The following is a 16,644-nucleotide window of genomic DNA, read 5'->3' as shown; positions in this document are numbered from 1 at the left end:
TTTACTCTTTGCAATTATTTCTTTTAAACGCCCATTTAGAGCCACCCAGCTTCGTTGTAGAACCAGAGTCCCAAGAAGTGGCACCCGGATCGACGGTGCGTTTGAAGAGTTCCTTAAAAGGAACACCGCCACTCACAATACAGTGGTTTAAGGGTGCCAGTGAGCTGGAAACCGGTGGAGCCTGCTATATTATGACTGAAGCTTTAGCGAGTTACTTGGAACTCTTCGCAGTAAAGCCGTCTGACTCAGGGGACTACATTTGCAAAGTCAGCAACGTGGCTGGTTCAGTTGCGTGCAGTGCAAACTTGTTTGTGAAAGGTTTGCATTCCCTTTCTTTATTGACATCTTTGAGTTATTGGGCTGCTCTCAGTCACACTGGCGCAGCCTTCAAGGTGCCGGTGAACTGAGAAGTTGGCCCATTGTTGCCTTTTAAACTCTTCACCTCTTTCTGTATTCTTAATGCCTCTCTTAAATCCTTAGAACCTGCTACCTTCGTCCAGAAGCCAGAGCCATCACAACTGTTAAAGAAAGGAGATTACGCGCAATTAGATTGCCAAGTAACTGGCACCCCTCAAATAAAAATCACCTGGTTCAAAGGGGACCGGGAAATTCAGGAAAGTGCCAAATACAAGATGTCCTTCGTGGGTTCCAAGGTGACTCTCACACTTATGGGTGTGGCGATTGAAGACAGTGGGGAATATATCTGTGAGGCAAAAAATGATGCCGGCAAAGATATTTGCAGTAGTGTTGTCACAGTCCAAGGTTTGTGTCGAATTTCCCCAGCCCCAATTCCCGCTCCAATTTAGTTGCATCATTAAAAGGTTCCAAAGCTTAATTAATACAAACCACAATCTCTCTCTTGCGCTGTAGAGTCACCTTATTTTAGCAAGGAGTTTGAACCCATGGAAGTACTGAAGGATTCTGATGTTGCGTTGGAGTGCGAGGTGTTGGGTACGCCTCCATTTGAAGTATTTTGGTTGAAGGACAACAAGCCCGTGAGAAGCAGTAGGAGGCACAGAATAAGCATTGAGGATTCATTGATTAGCCTCCACGTTTTCAGGTTTGATGCCTCAGATGTTGGTGAATACCAGTGCAGAGTAACTAACGCGGTAGGAAGCTGCGTCTGCAGCGCTGGGGTGACCCTAAAAGGTTGGTATCAGTGGGGGAAATAGAGCTGAAGTATGTTCTTCTACCTTACACCGTTCTGCCCTCCAGCTGAAACTTACCAAGAGTTTGTTTTTTTTCCCGATAGAACCCCCGCAATTTGTGAAGAAGATCGAAAACATTAGCTCTCTAAGAGGAGGCAGCGCTGTGTTTCAGGCCGCCTTGAAGGGTTCTTGGCCGATCACAGTGTCTTGGTTGAAAGATAACGATGACGTCATTGAAGATAACAATATCAAAATGACATTTGTGAACAACATGGCAACGCTCCTTGTCAGGTCTATTGAAGTGAAGCATGACGGGAAATATTTCTGTCAGGCTAAAAATGATGCGGGACTTCAAAGATGCTCTGCTTTACTAACAGTGAAAGGTTGGTCCAGCACTGAATGTTTTCAGAGAATGCGAACAATCTCATTTTAATGTGTACGGTGAATATTTTAAAATACACTTGACATACACGTATGTATGCCTTTATTTATCACAGAACCCGCAACAATAACTGACAAGGCCGTGTCAATTGACGTCACTGAGGGAGACCCAGCAACCTTGCAGTGTAGATTTTCAGGCACCAAAGACATTGCAGCCAAATGGTTCAAAGATGGAAAGGCGTTGACTTTGGGCCCGAAATATAAAATCAGCATTACGGATCAAGTCTCCGTCTTAAAGATAGTTCATACAGAAAAGAAAGATAGTGGAGAATACACTTTTGAGGTTCAAAATGATGTTGGACGCAGCAGCTGTACCGCTAGCATTAATGTGCTAGGTTTGTATTGTCTCTCTCTTCCGGCGGGGGGGAGGTTAAAATATATTTGTGCTTTACTTTTTGATACCAGAACTAGCAGTATGGCCAAATGAGCTGACACTTTGTTTTTACTGTGTTGGATAGATCTTATCATACCGCCCAAGTTCACAAAAAAGCTAAAGAAAATGGACAGCATTAAGGGCTCTTTCATTCACTTAGAGTGCATAGTGTCTGGTTCACATCCCATAAGTATCCAGTGGCACAAGGATGACCAAGAGATACCGGCTAGTGAAAAATACAAATATTCTTTCCATGATAACACTGCATTCCTGGAAATCAACCAGCTGGAAGGTTCAGACAGTGGATCTTATATTTGTGAGGCAACAAATAAAGCAGGAAGTAACCAGTGCAGTGGATATTTAACAGTCAAAGGTTTGAGCTTCTTATTCCTTCCCAAGAACAAGACCTTCAATTTATTATTTTGGACTTTTTGATCATAAAATGATTCTTCTCCTACCCTTCTCTTTCCTCCTCTCTTTTACTCTTTGTAGAACCCCCGTATTTTGTTGAAAAACCACAGTCACAAGATGTTATACCCAATGCTAGAGTTCTGTTCAAAGCTCTTGTGAATGGTACCACTCCTATGCAGATAAAGTGGTTTAAGGACAGCAAAGAACTTCTCTCAGGAGCCACTCGCTCTGTCTGGAAGGATGATACGTCAAGTGTGCTAGAGCTGTTTTCAGCAAAGACTTCTGATTCAGGGAACTATACCTGTCAAATAAGCAACGATGTTGGGACAGCAACTTGCAAAGCAAACCTGTTTGTGAAAGGTGTGCATTTTTATGCCCTTAATCTCTTGGATTCTGTTTCTTTTTTATTAGAAAAAAATATTTCTCGAATGTAAACTGAGTAAATAAAGTCTTGCCTTTTTGTTCATATTTAGAACCACCCAGGTTTATTCAGAAGCCTAGCCCCGTAGTAGTTTTGAGAAAAGGACAATCCACCAGTTTCGAATGCCAAGTAGTAGGCACGCCCGCAATCCAAGTTACATGGTACATGGATGGGAATGAAGTCACTGACCCCTCTAAATATGGCATTGCGTTCGTAGACGGTTTTGCCACTTTCAAAGTAGCCAGTGCGAAAATAGAGGATAGTGGGATTTATGTTTGTGAAGCTCACAACGACGCAGGTAGTGAGAGCTGCAGCATTGAACTGAAAGTGAAAGGTTAGTTATTAGTCTTCCCACCCACCTCTTTTTTTTTTTCCCCGCACAGTCATGCGCGGTTTTTTTCTTTTTGTGTTTTACTAAGCCGCTATGTTTTTTCCTCCTGATTTTTTTTAATAGAACCTCCCACATTCATAAGGGAGTTGAAACCTGCTGAAGTAGTGAAGGGTTTTGATGCCATGCTGGAATGTGAAGTCTCCGGTACTCCTCCATTTGAAGTGACATGGCTGAAGAATAACAAGGAGATTCGCAGCAGCAAAAAATACGCCATGAGCGACAGGGAATCGGTATTCACCCTTGTCGTAACCAACTGCGATTTTTCAGATGCTGGGGAATACCAGTGCATTATATCCAATGATGGGGGTAGTTGTTCTTGCAGCACAAGAGTCAGTTTGAAAGGTCAGTTCAGTTACCAAGATAGGGGGGAAAACTCCAAACATTCAGTTTCTTAACTACTTTTTAGTAGCTTAACAAGGATAAAACAATATATTTTGTCATGGCTTCTTTTTGTAAAACCCAGAGCCACCTTCCTTCATAAAGAAGATAGAAAACGTCGCTACCGTTTTGAAAAGTCCCGCTGTTTTTCAATGCACGGTAGCGGGTGCTCACCCTTTATCAGTGTCATGGATAAAAGATGAAAAAATTATCGAGAAAGATGAGAACTTCCATATCACTTTCGAGGACAATGTGGCCACACTGAAAATAAAACGTATCGATATCGGTCACAGGGGGAGGTACACCTGCCAGGCAAAGAATGAGTCAGGAGTTGAAAAATGCTTTGCCTTGCTCTTAGTACAAGGTTTGTGAGCTATGCACTTTCAAGCCTATTTCGTAGAAGTAGTTTAAAAGACACGTGCCCACCGGTAGAGAGAACTATAACGAATCTACACTTTAATTCTTACTGCAGAACCCGCTCAGATCATTGAAAAGACTAAATCAGTTAAAGTGACTGAAAAAGACCCAGTGACCTTGGAATGTACTGTGGCTGGAACACCAGAACTCAAAATGAAATGGTTTAAAGATGGCAAACAGCTTCTGCCCAGTAGATATTACACCATGAGCTTTGACAGTAACGTGGCCAGTTTCAGGATTGAATCGGTAATGAAGGAGGACAGTGGTACATATGCTTTTAAGGTTGAAAATGATTTTGGAAGCAGCACCTGTGAAGCTGTTTTGACAGTTTTAGGTTTGTATTTTGTTTCATTGCATTTTGCTTTCTTTGTGTGTGGGGGGGGGGGGGAATAGCTTCACAAATTCCGGGAGGCAATTGGAGGTGCACGACGTTAACTGTTATGTTTTTGCCATTTTGTTGGGCAGATCAAACAATCCCTCCATCATTTACCAAAAAGTTAACGAAACTAGATCAAGTTCTGGGATCATCTATTCATATGGAGTGTAAGGTTTCTGGCTCACTCCCCATTACTGCTAAATGGTACAAGGATGGAAAAGAAATATATGATAGTGCAAAATACAGGAGCCTATGCCATGAAAATACCGTATCAATGGAGGTTTCTAATCTAGAGTTGACAGATACTGCAAATTACACATGTAGCGTGACTAACGTTGCTGGGAGTGACTCTTGCAGCGCCGTCTTAACAGTGAAAGGTTTGGAACTCTTTACGTCTTCTCTTAACTGTAGTAGATATTGAAAAATACATCTTTTAAAAAATAATTGCCATCTTACGTCTTTGAATAATATTGCGAAAAGTTACCATGTATTTTTTTGCTCTTTATGTGACCCATCATTTTCTTTGAGTACTTAGAATTCTTAGTGTTCTTGGTTGTTCACTTTGGTTTTCAAACATTCTTTCTTCCAAGGATTTAACTACATATTTCTTTCCCTTGAAAACTGTAGAGCCAGCAAGCTTCCTAGTAAAACCTGAAAACCAGCAAGCCGTCCCGAATTCTATGGTGGAGTTTAAGGCTGTGTTGAAAGGAACGCCTCCTTTTGCAATAAAGTGGTTTAAAGAAGATTTGGAACTTGTATCTGGAGCTAATTGTTTTATTGGGATAGAAGGATCAACAGGTTTCTTAACTCTCTATTCGGTGGATATTTCAAAGAGTGGACACTATACTTGCCAAGTTTCCAATGACGTTGGTAGCGATTCTTGTACTGCAACCTTGCTGGTAACAGGTGTGCACATTTACTTGTTTTGTGCTGCTCTCTTCTCGTCTGTCTTTTGTCGATCCCAAGTATTGTTCTTATAAATAGTTCCAAGTTCATTCTTTTTGTGCTTTCTTGATTTTAGAAACTCTTAACTCATGTTTAGTATCGGATTTCTTTCATTTGTTCTTTTTCTCTCTCTCTCTCTTTATTTTTCAATATTCTGAAATCACTCTTTTTTCTGCCCTATTTATTCCACTTTCTTTTTCTTTTTTCTTTTTTTTTTGTTTCATAGAACCTCCAAAGTTTGTTAAGAAGCTAGAAGCATCAAAAGTAGTAAAACGCGGCGACGCAGCACGATTTGAATGCAAAATAAGTGGCTCTCCAGAAATCCGAGTGGTATGGTACAGAAATGACAATGAAATCATTGCCAGTGAAAAATTCAGGATGTCTTTCAGTGATTCTGTGGCGGTGATTGAAATGAACCATCTCAGTACTGAAGACAGTGGGGATTACATATGTGAAGCTTACAATCCTGCTGGCAGGGCGAGCTGCAGTACTAAGGTTATAGTGAAAGGTTAGAAATCACTCTTCCCCGTACTAGTTTGTACTTCATTTTCTGTGATTCTCCACTCAGACATTCACAAGTGAACGTTGCTTGTTTCTTTTTGTGGGGCAGCCTTTTTCTTCCTGTCCGGTTTTCCCCATGTTCTACCGTATTTCATCGGGGCATGGGCAAGACTTTTTAAAGATGTATCCCTTGCTCCATCCTTCACGGATGTGGAGGCTATTCCCAAGTTACTCCTTCAGTTGCAACCTGGCTCTCAGAATCCTAAAATTTGCTGCCTCATGGCGCAGAAATTTTCAGGACGAGAAATAGAAATCTGATTATTTTTAATTTTACACGACAGTATTTGGTGTTTCTGCGTTCAGCCATATGGAAGTAGCTCCTACTCTGTAATTCTGTTGTTTCCTTTGTTTACATTCGCTAAAAGAGTTGCTATAAAAGCAAGTATCTGTCTGCTTATCAGCCTCCAAAATAGACAGAACTCATTACAGTATGTGCCCAGAAAATCCGGAGAATACAAATCCACTACACGGATTTTCCCTATAAACCATAATCTTGCTGCTACTGTGGTAGCTTTGTAAGAATCCTTTTAATGTTTCTTACGTATAGCCAAATAACTTTGTAACTGCCAACTGCTTTTCTTTTTGTAGAACCTCCTGTTTTTAGCAGGAAGCCTTCCCCAGTAGACATGCTCAAAGGTACTGATGTGAGTCTTGAATGTGAAATTTCTGGAACGCCCCCATTCGAAATCACATGGTACAAAGATAAGCGACAAATCCGCAGCAGTAAAAAGTATAAAGTGACATCCAAAAATTACCATGCGAGTATTCACATTCTTAATGTCGACGCCTCAGACATTGGCGAATACCAATGCAAAGCACAGAACGAGGTCGGGAGTGACTCTTGCATTTGCACTGTAAAACTGAAAGGTGAGTTTATTTGCGTAGAATCTGTGACAGGTCCCGCATAGAAGACGCTTATTGATGCTTTCTTATGCGAATGCTGGAGATCTTTACTACAATCACATGTTTCTTGTTCAGAACCACCAAAATTCGTGACGAAAATAAACAGTATCTCCGTTGTGGTTGGTGAACCAGTAGAATTACAAGCAACAGTGGAAGGCTCTCAGCCAATTTCTGTCCAGTGGCTTAAAGACAGGGAAGATGTAGTTAGAGAAAGTGAAAACACGAGGATTACATTTGCGGTCAACGTTGCAACTCTACAGCTGGCAAATGCAGAACCAGGCAGCGCTGGAAAGTATATCTGTCAGATCAGCAATGATGCAGGAACTCGGGAGTGCATGGCTACCTTAACAGTTCTAGGTTGGTAACAAAGGTGATGGTGGGGAGCGTGGGGGTTGGGAGGATACCTGCATCCTTTTAAGAACATAAGAAGTGCCATAGGGGGTCAGACCAAAGGTCCATCTAGCTCAGTATCCTGTCTTCTGACAGTGGCCAATGCCAAGTGCTTCAGAGGGAATGAACAGAACAGGTAATCCTCAAATTATGCATCCCCTGCCCCTCTTTATAAAGTTCAAGGTGCTAGGTGACATGTGGGGTCAACACACCTTTCTGAGTGTGATTTTTAAAACTGAAATGAAAGTGACCTCCTCTTTGTCCCCAACTATTATTGGTCAGGAAACCACTTCATAATTTGGCACCATTCTGAACTTTTATCCTCTGCTCATTCCAGCTGAGAGAGAGAGAGACACTGCTGAAAACGAGGGGAGAAAATGTCACCGCTTTGCTTTACACATATGGTTAGATGTGGAGTCCATACTATTCTTTTCCTCTGTATTTATTTATTTTATTTATATTAGGACAGCACCTAAAGTCCTGAACCAAGATCCTCATTGGGTTGGGCGCTGCACAGACGCATAGTAAGAAATAGTCCTTGCCCCCAAACTTACAGTGTAAGACAGACAAACGGTGGGAGAAAAAAAGTTTCATAAACTCCCCTGACTCAATAGGTTGCAGTTCAATTTGTATTAAATGCAGTCAAAACAGTTATTTGTACTAATGCGGTGGTACAATGTATAGAAAGCTAGAGAGTAAAATGAGTTGTTTACAATGACGGTTGCTCACATCTCCTTCCAGAGCCGGCAATCATTGTAGAGAAGGCAGAACCAATGAGAGTGACGGTGGGAGATGTTTGCACTTTAGAGTGCAAAGTGGCGGGCACTCCCGAACTTTCAGTTGGCTGGTTTAAGGATGGGAAAGAACTGACAAGCAGCCACAAATACAAAATTACCGTCCACAACAAAGTATCTACGCTTAAAATTCTCGATTCGGAAAAGGGAGACAGCGGATTATACACTTTTGCCGTGCAGAACGATGTTGGGAAAAGCAGCTGCACAGCCTCAGTTGATGTATTAGGTTGGTTCGGTAGTTTTTCTTCTGCATTTCGCCAAGCTTTTCTTTAGGAAATGTTCCTGCCTTTTAAACCGTTGTGGATTTGTTACGTTTTCTTACACAGATCGAATCATTCCGCCTTCTTTCACAAGAAAATTAAAAGAAACAAATGGTGTGCTGGGTTCTTCGGTGCTTCTGGAGTGCAAAGTGTCTGGATCGCCACCTATTTCAGTCGCTTGGTTTCAAGATGGAAATAAGATAGTTAGTGGAGAAAAACATCAAACCACGTTTTCGGATAACCTCTGTGTTTTGCAACTGAATTCACTGAACTCATCAGATACGGGAAGTTACACCTGTAAAGCTACTAATGTAGCCGGGTCTGATGAATGCAGAGCCGTATTAAACGTACAAGGTCAGTATGTGATGGCCAATTAGCACTTTGCCGTAAATCTTCTATATAACAGTCCTTCTTTCTTGGAAATGCCTCTTCTTTTCTGAGCATATTTTGGGGAAAAATTTTCATTCGACCATAAAATGTTTTGCTCTCCATCTTCAAATTGTACATGTAAATATGAAGTTTATTTGATATTAACTTGATTTTTTTTTAAAAAAAAATATATTTATTTAGAACCACCCTCTTTTGTGAAGAAGCCCGAACCCTTGGATGTTTTACCAGGCACAAGCGTAACTTTCACAAGCGTTATCAGAGGAACCCCTCCATTGAAGGTGAACTGGTTTAGAGGGGTCAATGAACTGGTGCTGGGGGATAAATGTAACATGTATTTGGAGGATTCGGTTGCAGAACTGGAGTTGTTTGATATTGGTCCTCTTCAAAGCGGAGATTATACTTGCCTAGTGACTAACGATGCTGGAAAAGCATCCTGTACAGCACATCTTTCTGTAAAAGGTTTGTACAGATTGAAAATTCTCTTTTTTTCCTCTAAAATATATACATCTTCGTGCAGTTACACTCAATATTTTCGACTTCTTATTGCTCATTAGAACCCGCAGTGTTTGTGAAGAAATTGAGCGATCACTGTGTTGAGCCAGGAAAGTCCATAGTTCTGGAAAGCACATACACTGGTAGCCTCCCAATCTCGGTTGTATGGAAGAAGAATGGCAAAACTATAACTCAGTCTGAAAAATGCAGCATCATCACAACGGAGAAATCTTGCATTCTGGAAATTCTCAATAGTACAAAAGATGACGAAGGAGAATACACTTGCCATGTTGAGAACGAGGCGGGAGGGGATGTTTGTGAAGCACTAGTGTCTACATTAGGTGTGTTACCACGTTATTTAAATTTTCTTCATCATTCTTAACAGAGCGTCGCTTCTAAGGTATAAATGTTCCTTACTCATTCTATTTGGTTTTTTTAGAACCTCCTTATTTTGTTACACACTTGGGACCTCTGGAAGTGTCAGTTGGAGATTATACAACTTTACATTGCCAAGTTGCTGGAACACCCGAAATTACAGTGTCTTGGTACAAAGGAGATACAAAACTAAGATCTACTCCTGAGTATAAAATGTTCTTTAAAGACAATGTTGCTACTCTAGTTTTTAACAAAGTGGATAACAATGACAGTGGAGAATATATCTGCAAAGCAGAAAACAGTGTAGGAACTGCAACTACAAAGTCTGTTTTAACAGTTCAAGGTGATGATTATCATGTTAGCTTGTTCAAAACTACTCTTTTTTAGCTCTTTCTTGCAAAACTTTAAGTATAGAAAAATATCACACAAAGTATATTTATAACATACTTGGGTTTTTTTACAGCGCGCAAACTTCCGCCTTCCTTTGCAAGGAAATTAAAGGACATTGAACAAACGGTTGGCTTACCAGTTAAATTTACCTGTCGTCTAAATGGTTCAGAACCTATTAGCGTGACTTGGTATAAAAATGGTGTACCTTTAAGAGATGACCATAATGTGCAAAGCTCATTCGTAGATAATGTAGCGATTCTCCAGCTGTCTCAGACTGAGATGAGCCACACGGCACAATACTCTTGCACAGCTACCAATGCCATTGGAACTGCTACCTCTAGCGCTAGGCTCACAATCTCAGGTTCGTTTGCTCTTGAATCTTTTAATATTTAAAGCACGGTCTAATTTTTTGTTCTTTGTACGTGAACTGATATCGACAATGTTTGATGACTCTTTCCGTTGGAAAACAAAGCAATCCGTATTCTATTGTTACTTTTAATTTCTAGAACCCAAGCAACCTCCCTTCTTTGATATAACACCTGCATCCATGGAAGTTCCTATTGGAGAAAGTGCTGATTTTGAATGTCATGTTACTGGAGCCCAACCAATCAATGTCACCTGGGCAAAAGATGGCAGAGAGATCCGAACAGGAGGAAACTATAATATTACCTTTATAGCAAACACAGCTCACCTGAGAATTCTGAGAGCAGGCAAAGGAGACTCTGGCCAGTATACCTGCCAAGCTAGCAACGAAGTGGGAAAAAACTTTTGCTCGGCCCAACTTAGCGTCAAAGGTACTGGTATCAAGTAGGCCTTATTAGTGTGGTTTTCTTGGGAGAAAAGTGGTTGATTTTTTTATTTTTATACCTTCTGAGTCTTCAGATGTTGGAGGTAAACTGAGAGGATCTTTTCAAACTACAAACGTTAAACTGTGGCTATCATAGATTTTAAGTCTTCATCTTGTTCTTCATGCTGCAATGTGTGAGAGCGTAAATTTTGTATATATGCAAACGCGTTAATTTCTCCCTTAATTCCTCTTGATATTATACATGTTACATGTAGTTTTACCTATTATCTTCCGTGTTCTTTTTCTAAGTTTGATGGAGTTCTTTGATTATTGATTTCATTTTTAATCTAGAATATGGTGACACTTTTATGTAGCGATGTTTGGAATATTTTTGTAGATAAAATAGCAAACTGATAAAACATAGAAATTAAAAAAAGGTAGTGTCATTTTTATTTTATATTTTAGGGCAGTAAATGGTCGCCAGTTAAGTTTTCAACTTAAATGGATATTTCACTTACCTTTTATGGATGGGTGAACTACACTGGAGTATGAACCATCCAGGCTCTTCACCCCAAAACCTGCATGGAATTATTTTTAGGTTTAAAATTGTGTAGATATGTATACAGAGGGAGAGCCTGCACGTTTATATTCACATAAATTTTGGCCCCGCTGAAGCCAATGACAAAATTCCCATTGACTTCATTGGGGCCTGGATTTTCACCTCAGATGTCGTTCATGCTTTGGAGCATCTCCTTTGGGCTCAGTGGAGTGTTTCCGCATTTCCACCTGTGTAGCTGGGAACATAATTTAGCTCTAGATATTGTTTCTATCTTCTTCTCCCTTCCTTTAATCATTGGAAGGCAAGCCTAATTTACTTTTGTCCCTATGGTATTCTAGCAAGTTACAAAATTCTTATCCTCTCCAGGGCGCTTATTCTGCACAATCCTTTTGACAAATGAGAAAAACTGAATGTTGAACGTTGTTGTTTATTTATATTTATTGATTTCGTTTATAGAAGCGCCAAAGTTTGTTAAGAAACTAGAAGCTTCAAGATTCGTGAAACAGGGGGATTCAGTTCAACTTGAATGTAAAATAAGTGGCTCCCCTGAAATCAAAGTTGTGTGGTACAGGAATGACACTCGGATCCACGCTAGTGAGAAATACAGGACGTCATTCAGTGACTCTGTGGCAGTTCTCACCATTACTGATGCGAACGTTGAAGACAGTGGCGATTACATTTGTGAAGCCCACAATTCTGCTGGTACTGCAAGCTGCAGTACTGTCGTCACAGTAAAAGGTTAGAAGCCTTTATTTCACTTTTCTTTTCTTATTTCCTTCCATTCTTACGCAGCTCCTTTACCTAAGCTACTGTGCACCCTGTAATAGTAAAATCAATCTAAAGAACGGCTTCAAAAGATTGCTCAGTCCTGCTTCCATCGCAGTAAATAGCAAAACACTTGGAGCAAGATCCCATCCTAACCCAAATGACTGTGTGTATCACACATTGGTGGTATTAGTAGCTGCAGTATTTAGAGAACCCAGTCGGGGGCACATAGTGCAAGGGGCTGTATAAACACTCAGTAAGAAGACAGTCTCTTCCATAAAGACCTTCGATCCTTGGCTAATGACAAGATGCAACAGGTGAATGGAACGAACAGATAGATGAGATGATAGGACAAGGAGGAGAAAAAAACAGGAGTAGGACCACCACGTTGTTTTGGTGTAAAGTAGTTGGGTATTCCTCGTAGCCAGCTCTCTACCTACTCTCTGTAAGCGGTCAGAGTTGTGAGAGTATCCTGGCAGAAATGGAATGTGAGTAGGCATTCACGGGGTAGCGGATTTATCAATTTTGGGGAGCTGTGTCATGCATCAGGGCAGTATGGGAAAGAACGTAGGCGTGGCTGGGAGAGGCGGACTGGCAGCAAGGTCCAGAAATTCTAGAAGAGAGGAAGCTGCAGTGAACAAAGTTAATAGATCCGATCGTAGGGCGGGCTGATGTGAAGTGTTTTGAAGGTCAGGCTAAGACAAGCCCATCCTTATTAACATCCTCTGTTTGGGAAACTGAATAGGATTTCTGAATTCAAAGTATTTGCATAGGTATCAAATTTCTATACTAGGAATTTACAGATGCAGAAATAGATATGACCTCAATGTGAACTGTTAGCCGCTCAGCACTTTGGAAAGCTAGGCCACTTTTAGAGGTTTAAATATGACTTTACGAGCATAACCTTTTAGGCTCCTATTTCTGAAAATCTTTGCTCCTGTTGTTAACGAGAAACCTATCCAGACACACTATAGGCTCTGATGTTATTCTTTTTTTATAGAACCTCCTGTTTTTAGCAAAAAACCTACCCCAGTAGACACACTTAAAGGTTCGGATGTTGTCATTCAGTGTGAAATTTCTGGAACCCCACCATTTGAAGTAGCCTGGTTCAAAGACAGGAGGCAAGTCAGAAGCAGTAAGAAGTTCAAAGTTACATCTAAAGACTTCACAGCCAGCGTTCACATTCTTAACCTTGAAGCTTCAGACACTGGGGAGTACCAATGCAAAGCCATGAATGAGGTGGGAAGTGACACTTGTGTTTGCGCTGTGAAATTCAAAGGTTTGTATAAAGGAGCAGACGCAGCATTCACGTTTTCTTTTCTTGGCATTGTAGCTATTTCTCTCTCAAGCTGACTGACATATTTACTATGACTCTCTTCCCATCATTAGAACCTCCGAGATTTGTTCAGAAGTTAAGTGATACTGTAGCCTTTGTGGGGGAACCGACCGCCCTGCAGGCTATGGTGGAAGGCTCTCAACCTATTTCGGTTCTGTGGCTTAAGGATAAAGGCGAAATCATCAGAGAAAGCGAAAATGTCCAGATTTCCTTTATGGATAATATTGCTACCCTAGAGCTCGCAACCACGGAGGGAGCCAATGTTGGAAAGTACATCTGCCAGATCAAAAATGACGCAGGGATGAGGGAGTGCTCGGCATTTTTACAAGTATTAGGTTGGTAAAAGCTTCTAGCCCACAATAAAAAATAAAATCGTGTGCTCCGTGTAATCATACTTCCCGGACATAAAAGCAGCTTTCGATAATTTGCTATTTCATTATGAATTTTCGCCTTTACCATGAGATTTTACCGATTAGACGGCTTTTTCTTCTTTCAGAACCAGCAGTAATTTTAGAGAAGCCAGAACCGATGTCAGTTACGGCTGGGAATTCTTTTACATTAGAGTGCACAGTGGGTGGAACACCGGAACTCATTACAAAGTGGTTTAAGGATGGACGAGAACTACAGAGCGGCCGCAAATATCAAATCACCTTTTCCAACAAAGTAGCTACACTGAAAGTTCCTTCTGCGGACGCGGGAGACAGGGGACTGTATACATTTGAAGTGAAAAACGAAGTTGGTGAAAGTAGCTGTACCTCTTCGGTTGATGTTTCAGGTTAGCTGGCTACTACCTTCGTTGTCACTTAGTGCTGTCTTCTCTTTTAATAGACCTTTCCCTTTTTAATTAAAAACCAACCAACCAACCCGTGGTTTTGTCGCCTTTTTCTACGCAGATCGCATTGTCCCTCCTTTTTTCACAAGGAAGTTAAAGGAAACATGCGGGGTGCTGGGTTCCTCAGCGCTGCTGGAGTGCAAAGTTTCTGGCTCACCACCCATTTCAGTTGCCTGGTTCCAAGATGGAAATGAGATTGTTAGTGGAGACAAATATGAAGTCTCCTTTTCAGACGACGTCTGTGGTTTGAAACTGAATGCACTGGACTCATCAGATACCGGACCTTACACCTGTGCCGCGGCAAATGCCGCTGGATCTGATGAATGCAGTGCCTTTTTGATCGTACAAGGTCAGTAAAAGATGGCCAAGGTGCCGTAGGCAAAATGCTTCCTCCATTTGCTGCTATTTCTTCCTTCGCAATTTTCGGGCCGCCTATAAATCTTCAGCCAAACGCTGATTTGGTTTTCATCTTCAAACGTAACGGGCATACTAATTTGTCTCTGTGTCTTAACTTCTTTATGTATATGTAGAACCACCCTCATTTGCGAAGACACCCGATCCCGTGGAAGTTCTACCTGGGACGAGTGTAACATTCACAAGTCTCATAAAAGGAACGGCTCCGTTCAAAGTTAACTGGTTTAGAGGCATCAGGGAACTTGTGTCAGATAGTACCTGCAACATCTCTTTGGAGGATACAGTTGCAGAACTGGAATTGTATGAAGTAGAACCACTCCACAGTGGAGATTACACCTGTCGAGTCACTAATGATGCTGGCAGTGTGTCTTGTACCACTCATCTTTTTGTAAAAGGTTTGTCTCGATTGCTGCTATTGGTCTTATTCTTATGTATTTGTGTGTGCGCGCGCAAAGATTTGTGAATATTTCCCCCCTCTTCTATTTGACTTTTTGCCTTCCATTTTGTAGAGCCAGCAACCTTTGTGAAGAAATTAAGCGATTTCAGTGTAGAGCAAGGGAAATCCATACTTCTGGAAAGCACGTACAAAGGAACTCCTCCTATTTCAGTGACATGGAAGAAGAATGGCTTCCACATAACACAGTCCCCGAGATGTAGTATAACTACTACCGAAAAATCGGGCATACTGGAAATTCCTAACAGCACAAAAGATGATGAAGGGCAATACACATGCGAGGTTGCCAATGATGCTGGAGCAGACATTTGCCAGGGACAAATATCAATCCTAGGTGTGTTGCTATCTCAGATTTCATAACCACTGTTGTATTAATAATGGTCATTATAAGACTTGCTCTCTTTTCTGTGATGCTGATTGCGATCATTTGTGCTTTAGAACCGCCTTATTTTGTTACACACTTGGAACGTGTGGAGGTGACAGTCGGGGAGTCCGCATCTTTTCAGTGCCAAATTGCTGGGACCCCGGAAATCAAAGTCTCCTGGTACAAAGAAGATACTAAATTAAGATCGACCCCTGCTTATAAAATGTACTTCAAAAATAATGTGGCCACGCTAGTTTTCAGCCGGGTGGAGAGCAGTGACCTTGGAGAATACGTCTGCAAAGCAGAAAACAGTGTTGGCTTTGCTTCTTCCACAGCTCTGCTCACTGTTAAAGGTGATGGGTTCATTTCAGATATTTCTGTAATGACTCTTTATAGTAACAAGCTTATGGTAAATGCAAATTGTTTCCAGGTTGGCAGGATGCCTTATCTCCTACTTATTTTCTTGCAGACCGTAAGTTTCCACCGACCTTTGCAAGAAAACTAAAAGACATTCAGGAAACTGTTGGTTCCCCCGTTACCTTTGATTGTCGCATAAATGGCTCGGAACCTATTCAGGTGTCATGGCATAAGGATGGGGTGCTATTACACGATGATGCTAACGTGCAAGCAACATTCTTAAATAACGTAGCGACTCTTCAGATCTTGCAGACCGACATGGCTCACTGCGGCCAATACTCGTGCTCAGCTCACAATGCTCTTGGCACTGCTTCTTCCAGTGCCAAGCTCCTTCTCACAGGTTGGTAGCTGCTAAATCTTGTCCTGGCCATTGGCTTTAAAGAAGCAGAAGACCCTGCGTTGTTGCTAATGCCAAACGATAGGATTCCGTGGCGGTGAAGCAGCAGCTGTGAGAGTTATGTTGTTTCTTTCCATTTTTAGAGCATCTGAGACCTCCTGTCTTTGATGTGAAACCTGAACCTATTGAGGTGGCTCTTGGAGCAAGTGGTTCCTTTAAATGCCACGTCACCGGATCGGCGCCATTAAAAGTCACTTGGGCAAAAGAGAACAGAGATATCCGTCCTGGGGGCAACTACAAGATCACCCTGGTGGAAAATACAGCCAGCTTGACGGTTCTAAAAGTAGGCAAAGGAGACTCTGGACTATACACTTGTTCTGCGAGCAACAATGCTGGAAAGGATTCTTGCGCCGCCCAGCTAAGTGTGAAAGGTATTTAAGAAATGCAATGCTTTGTCGTCTTCCTGCCAAGCGTTTTACCATGTTAAAGAAACAAAACAATGCCAAGCTTCTTCTTCTATCTT

The 16,644-nt window shown here is 41.4% G+C and overlaps 1 protein-coding gene across 1 annotated transcript in view; it reads left to right on the top strand.

Annotated features, from left to right (window-relative positions):
* TTN (titin) overlaps positions 1–16,644 on the top strand; it is a 468,698-nt gene that overhangs the window by 230,611 nt on the left and 221,443 nt on the right. The window contains exons 81-113 of the mRNA XM_078847988.1: positions 40–318; positions 481–762; positions 871–1,149; positions 1,253–1,531; positions 1,646–1,924; positions 2,048–2,335; positions 2,455–2,733; positions 2,847–3,128; positions 3,249–3,527; positions 3,649–3,927; positions 4,036–4,314; positions 4,446–4,733; positions 4,984–5,262; positions 5,528–5,809; positions 6,451–6,729; positions 6,841–7,122; positions 7,897–8,175; positions 8,276–8,563; positions 8,780–9,058; positions 9,154–9,432; positions 9,531–9,809; positions 9,930–10,217; positions 10,363–10,650; positions 11,659–11,940; positions 12,968–13,246; positions 13,357–13,638; positions 13,800–14,078; positions 14,197–14,484; positions 14,666–14,944; positions 15,059–15,337; positions 15,442–15,720; positions 15,837–16,124; positions 16,265–16,552. Of these exons, the coding sequence (XP_078704114.1) occupies positions 40–318; positions 481–762; positions 871–1,149; positions 1,253–1,531; positions 1,646–1,924; positions 2,048–2,335; positions 2,455–2,733; positions 2,847–3,128; positions 3,249–3,527; positions 3,649–3,927; positions 4,036–4,314; positions 4,446–4,733; positions 4,984–5,262; positions 5,528–5,809; positions 6,451–6,729; positions 6,841–7,122; positions 7,897–8,175; positions 8,276–8,563; positions 8,780–9,058; positions 9,154–9,432; positions 9,531–9,809; positions 9,930–10,217; positions 10,363–10,650; positions 11,659–11,940; positions 12,968–13,246; positions 13,357–13,638; positions 13,800–14,078; positions 14,197–14,484; positions 14,666–14,944; positions 15,059–15,337; positions 15,442–15,720; positions 15,837–16,124; positions 16,265–16,552 (9,297 nt within the window). The remainder of the gene's footprint in view (positions 1–39; positions 319–480; positions 763–870; positions 1,150–1,252; positions 1,532–1,645; positions 1,925–2,047; positions 2,336–2,454; positions 2,734–2,846; positions 3,129–3,248; positions 3,528–3,648; positions 3,928–4,035; positions 4,315–4,445; positions 4,734–4,983; positions 5,263–5,527; positions 5,810–6,450; positions 6,730–6,840; positions 7,123–7,896; positions 8,176–8,275; positions 8,564–8,779; positions 9,059–9,153; positions 9,433–9,530; positions 9,810–9,929; positions 10,218–10,362; positions 10,651–11,658; positions 11,941–12,967; positions 13,247–13,356; positions 13,639–13,799; positions 14,079–14,196; positions 14,485–14,665; positions 14,945–15,058; positions 15,338–15,441; positions 15,721–15,836; positions 16,125–16,264; positions 16,553–16,644) is intronic.

The sequence above is a fragment of the Lepidochelys kempii genome, chromosome 11 (genome assembly GCF_965140285.1).
Source record: "Lepidochelys kempii isolate rLepKem1 chromosome 11, rLepKem1.hap1, whole genome shotgun sequence".
Taxonomy (NCBI): Eukaryota; Metazoa; Chordata; order Testudines; family Cheloniidae; genus Lepidochelys; species Lepidochelys kempii.
The sequence above is the reverse complement of the archived record's forward strand: the minus strand, read 5'-3'. Positions and strand labels throughout refer to the sequence as shown.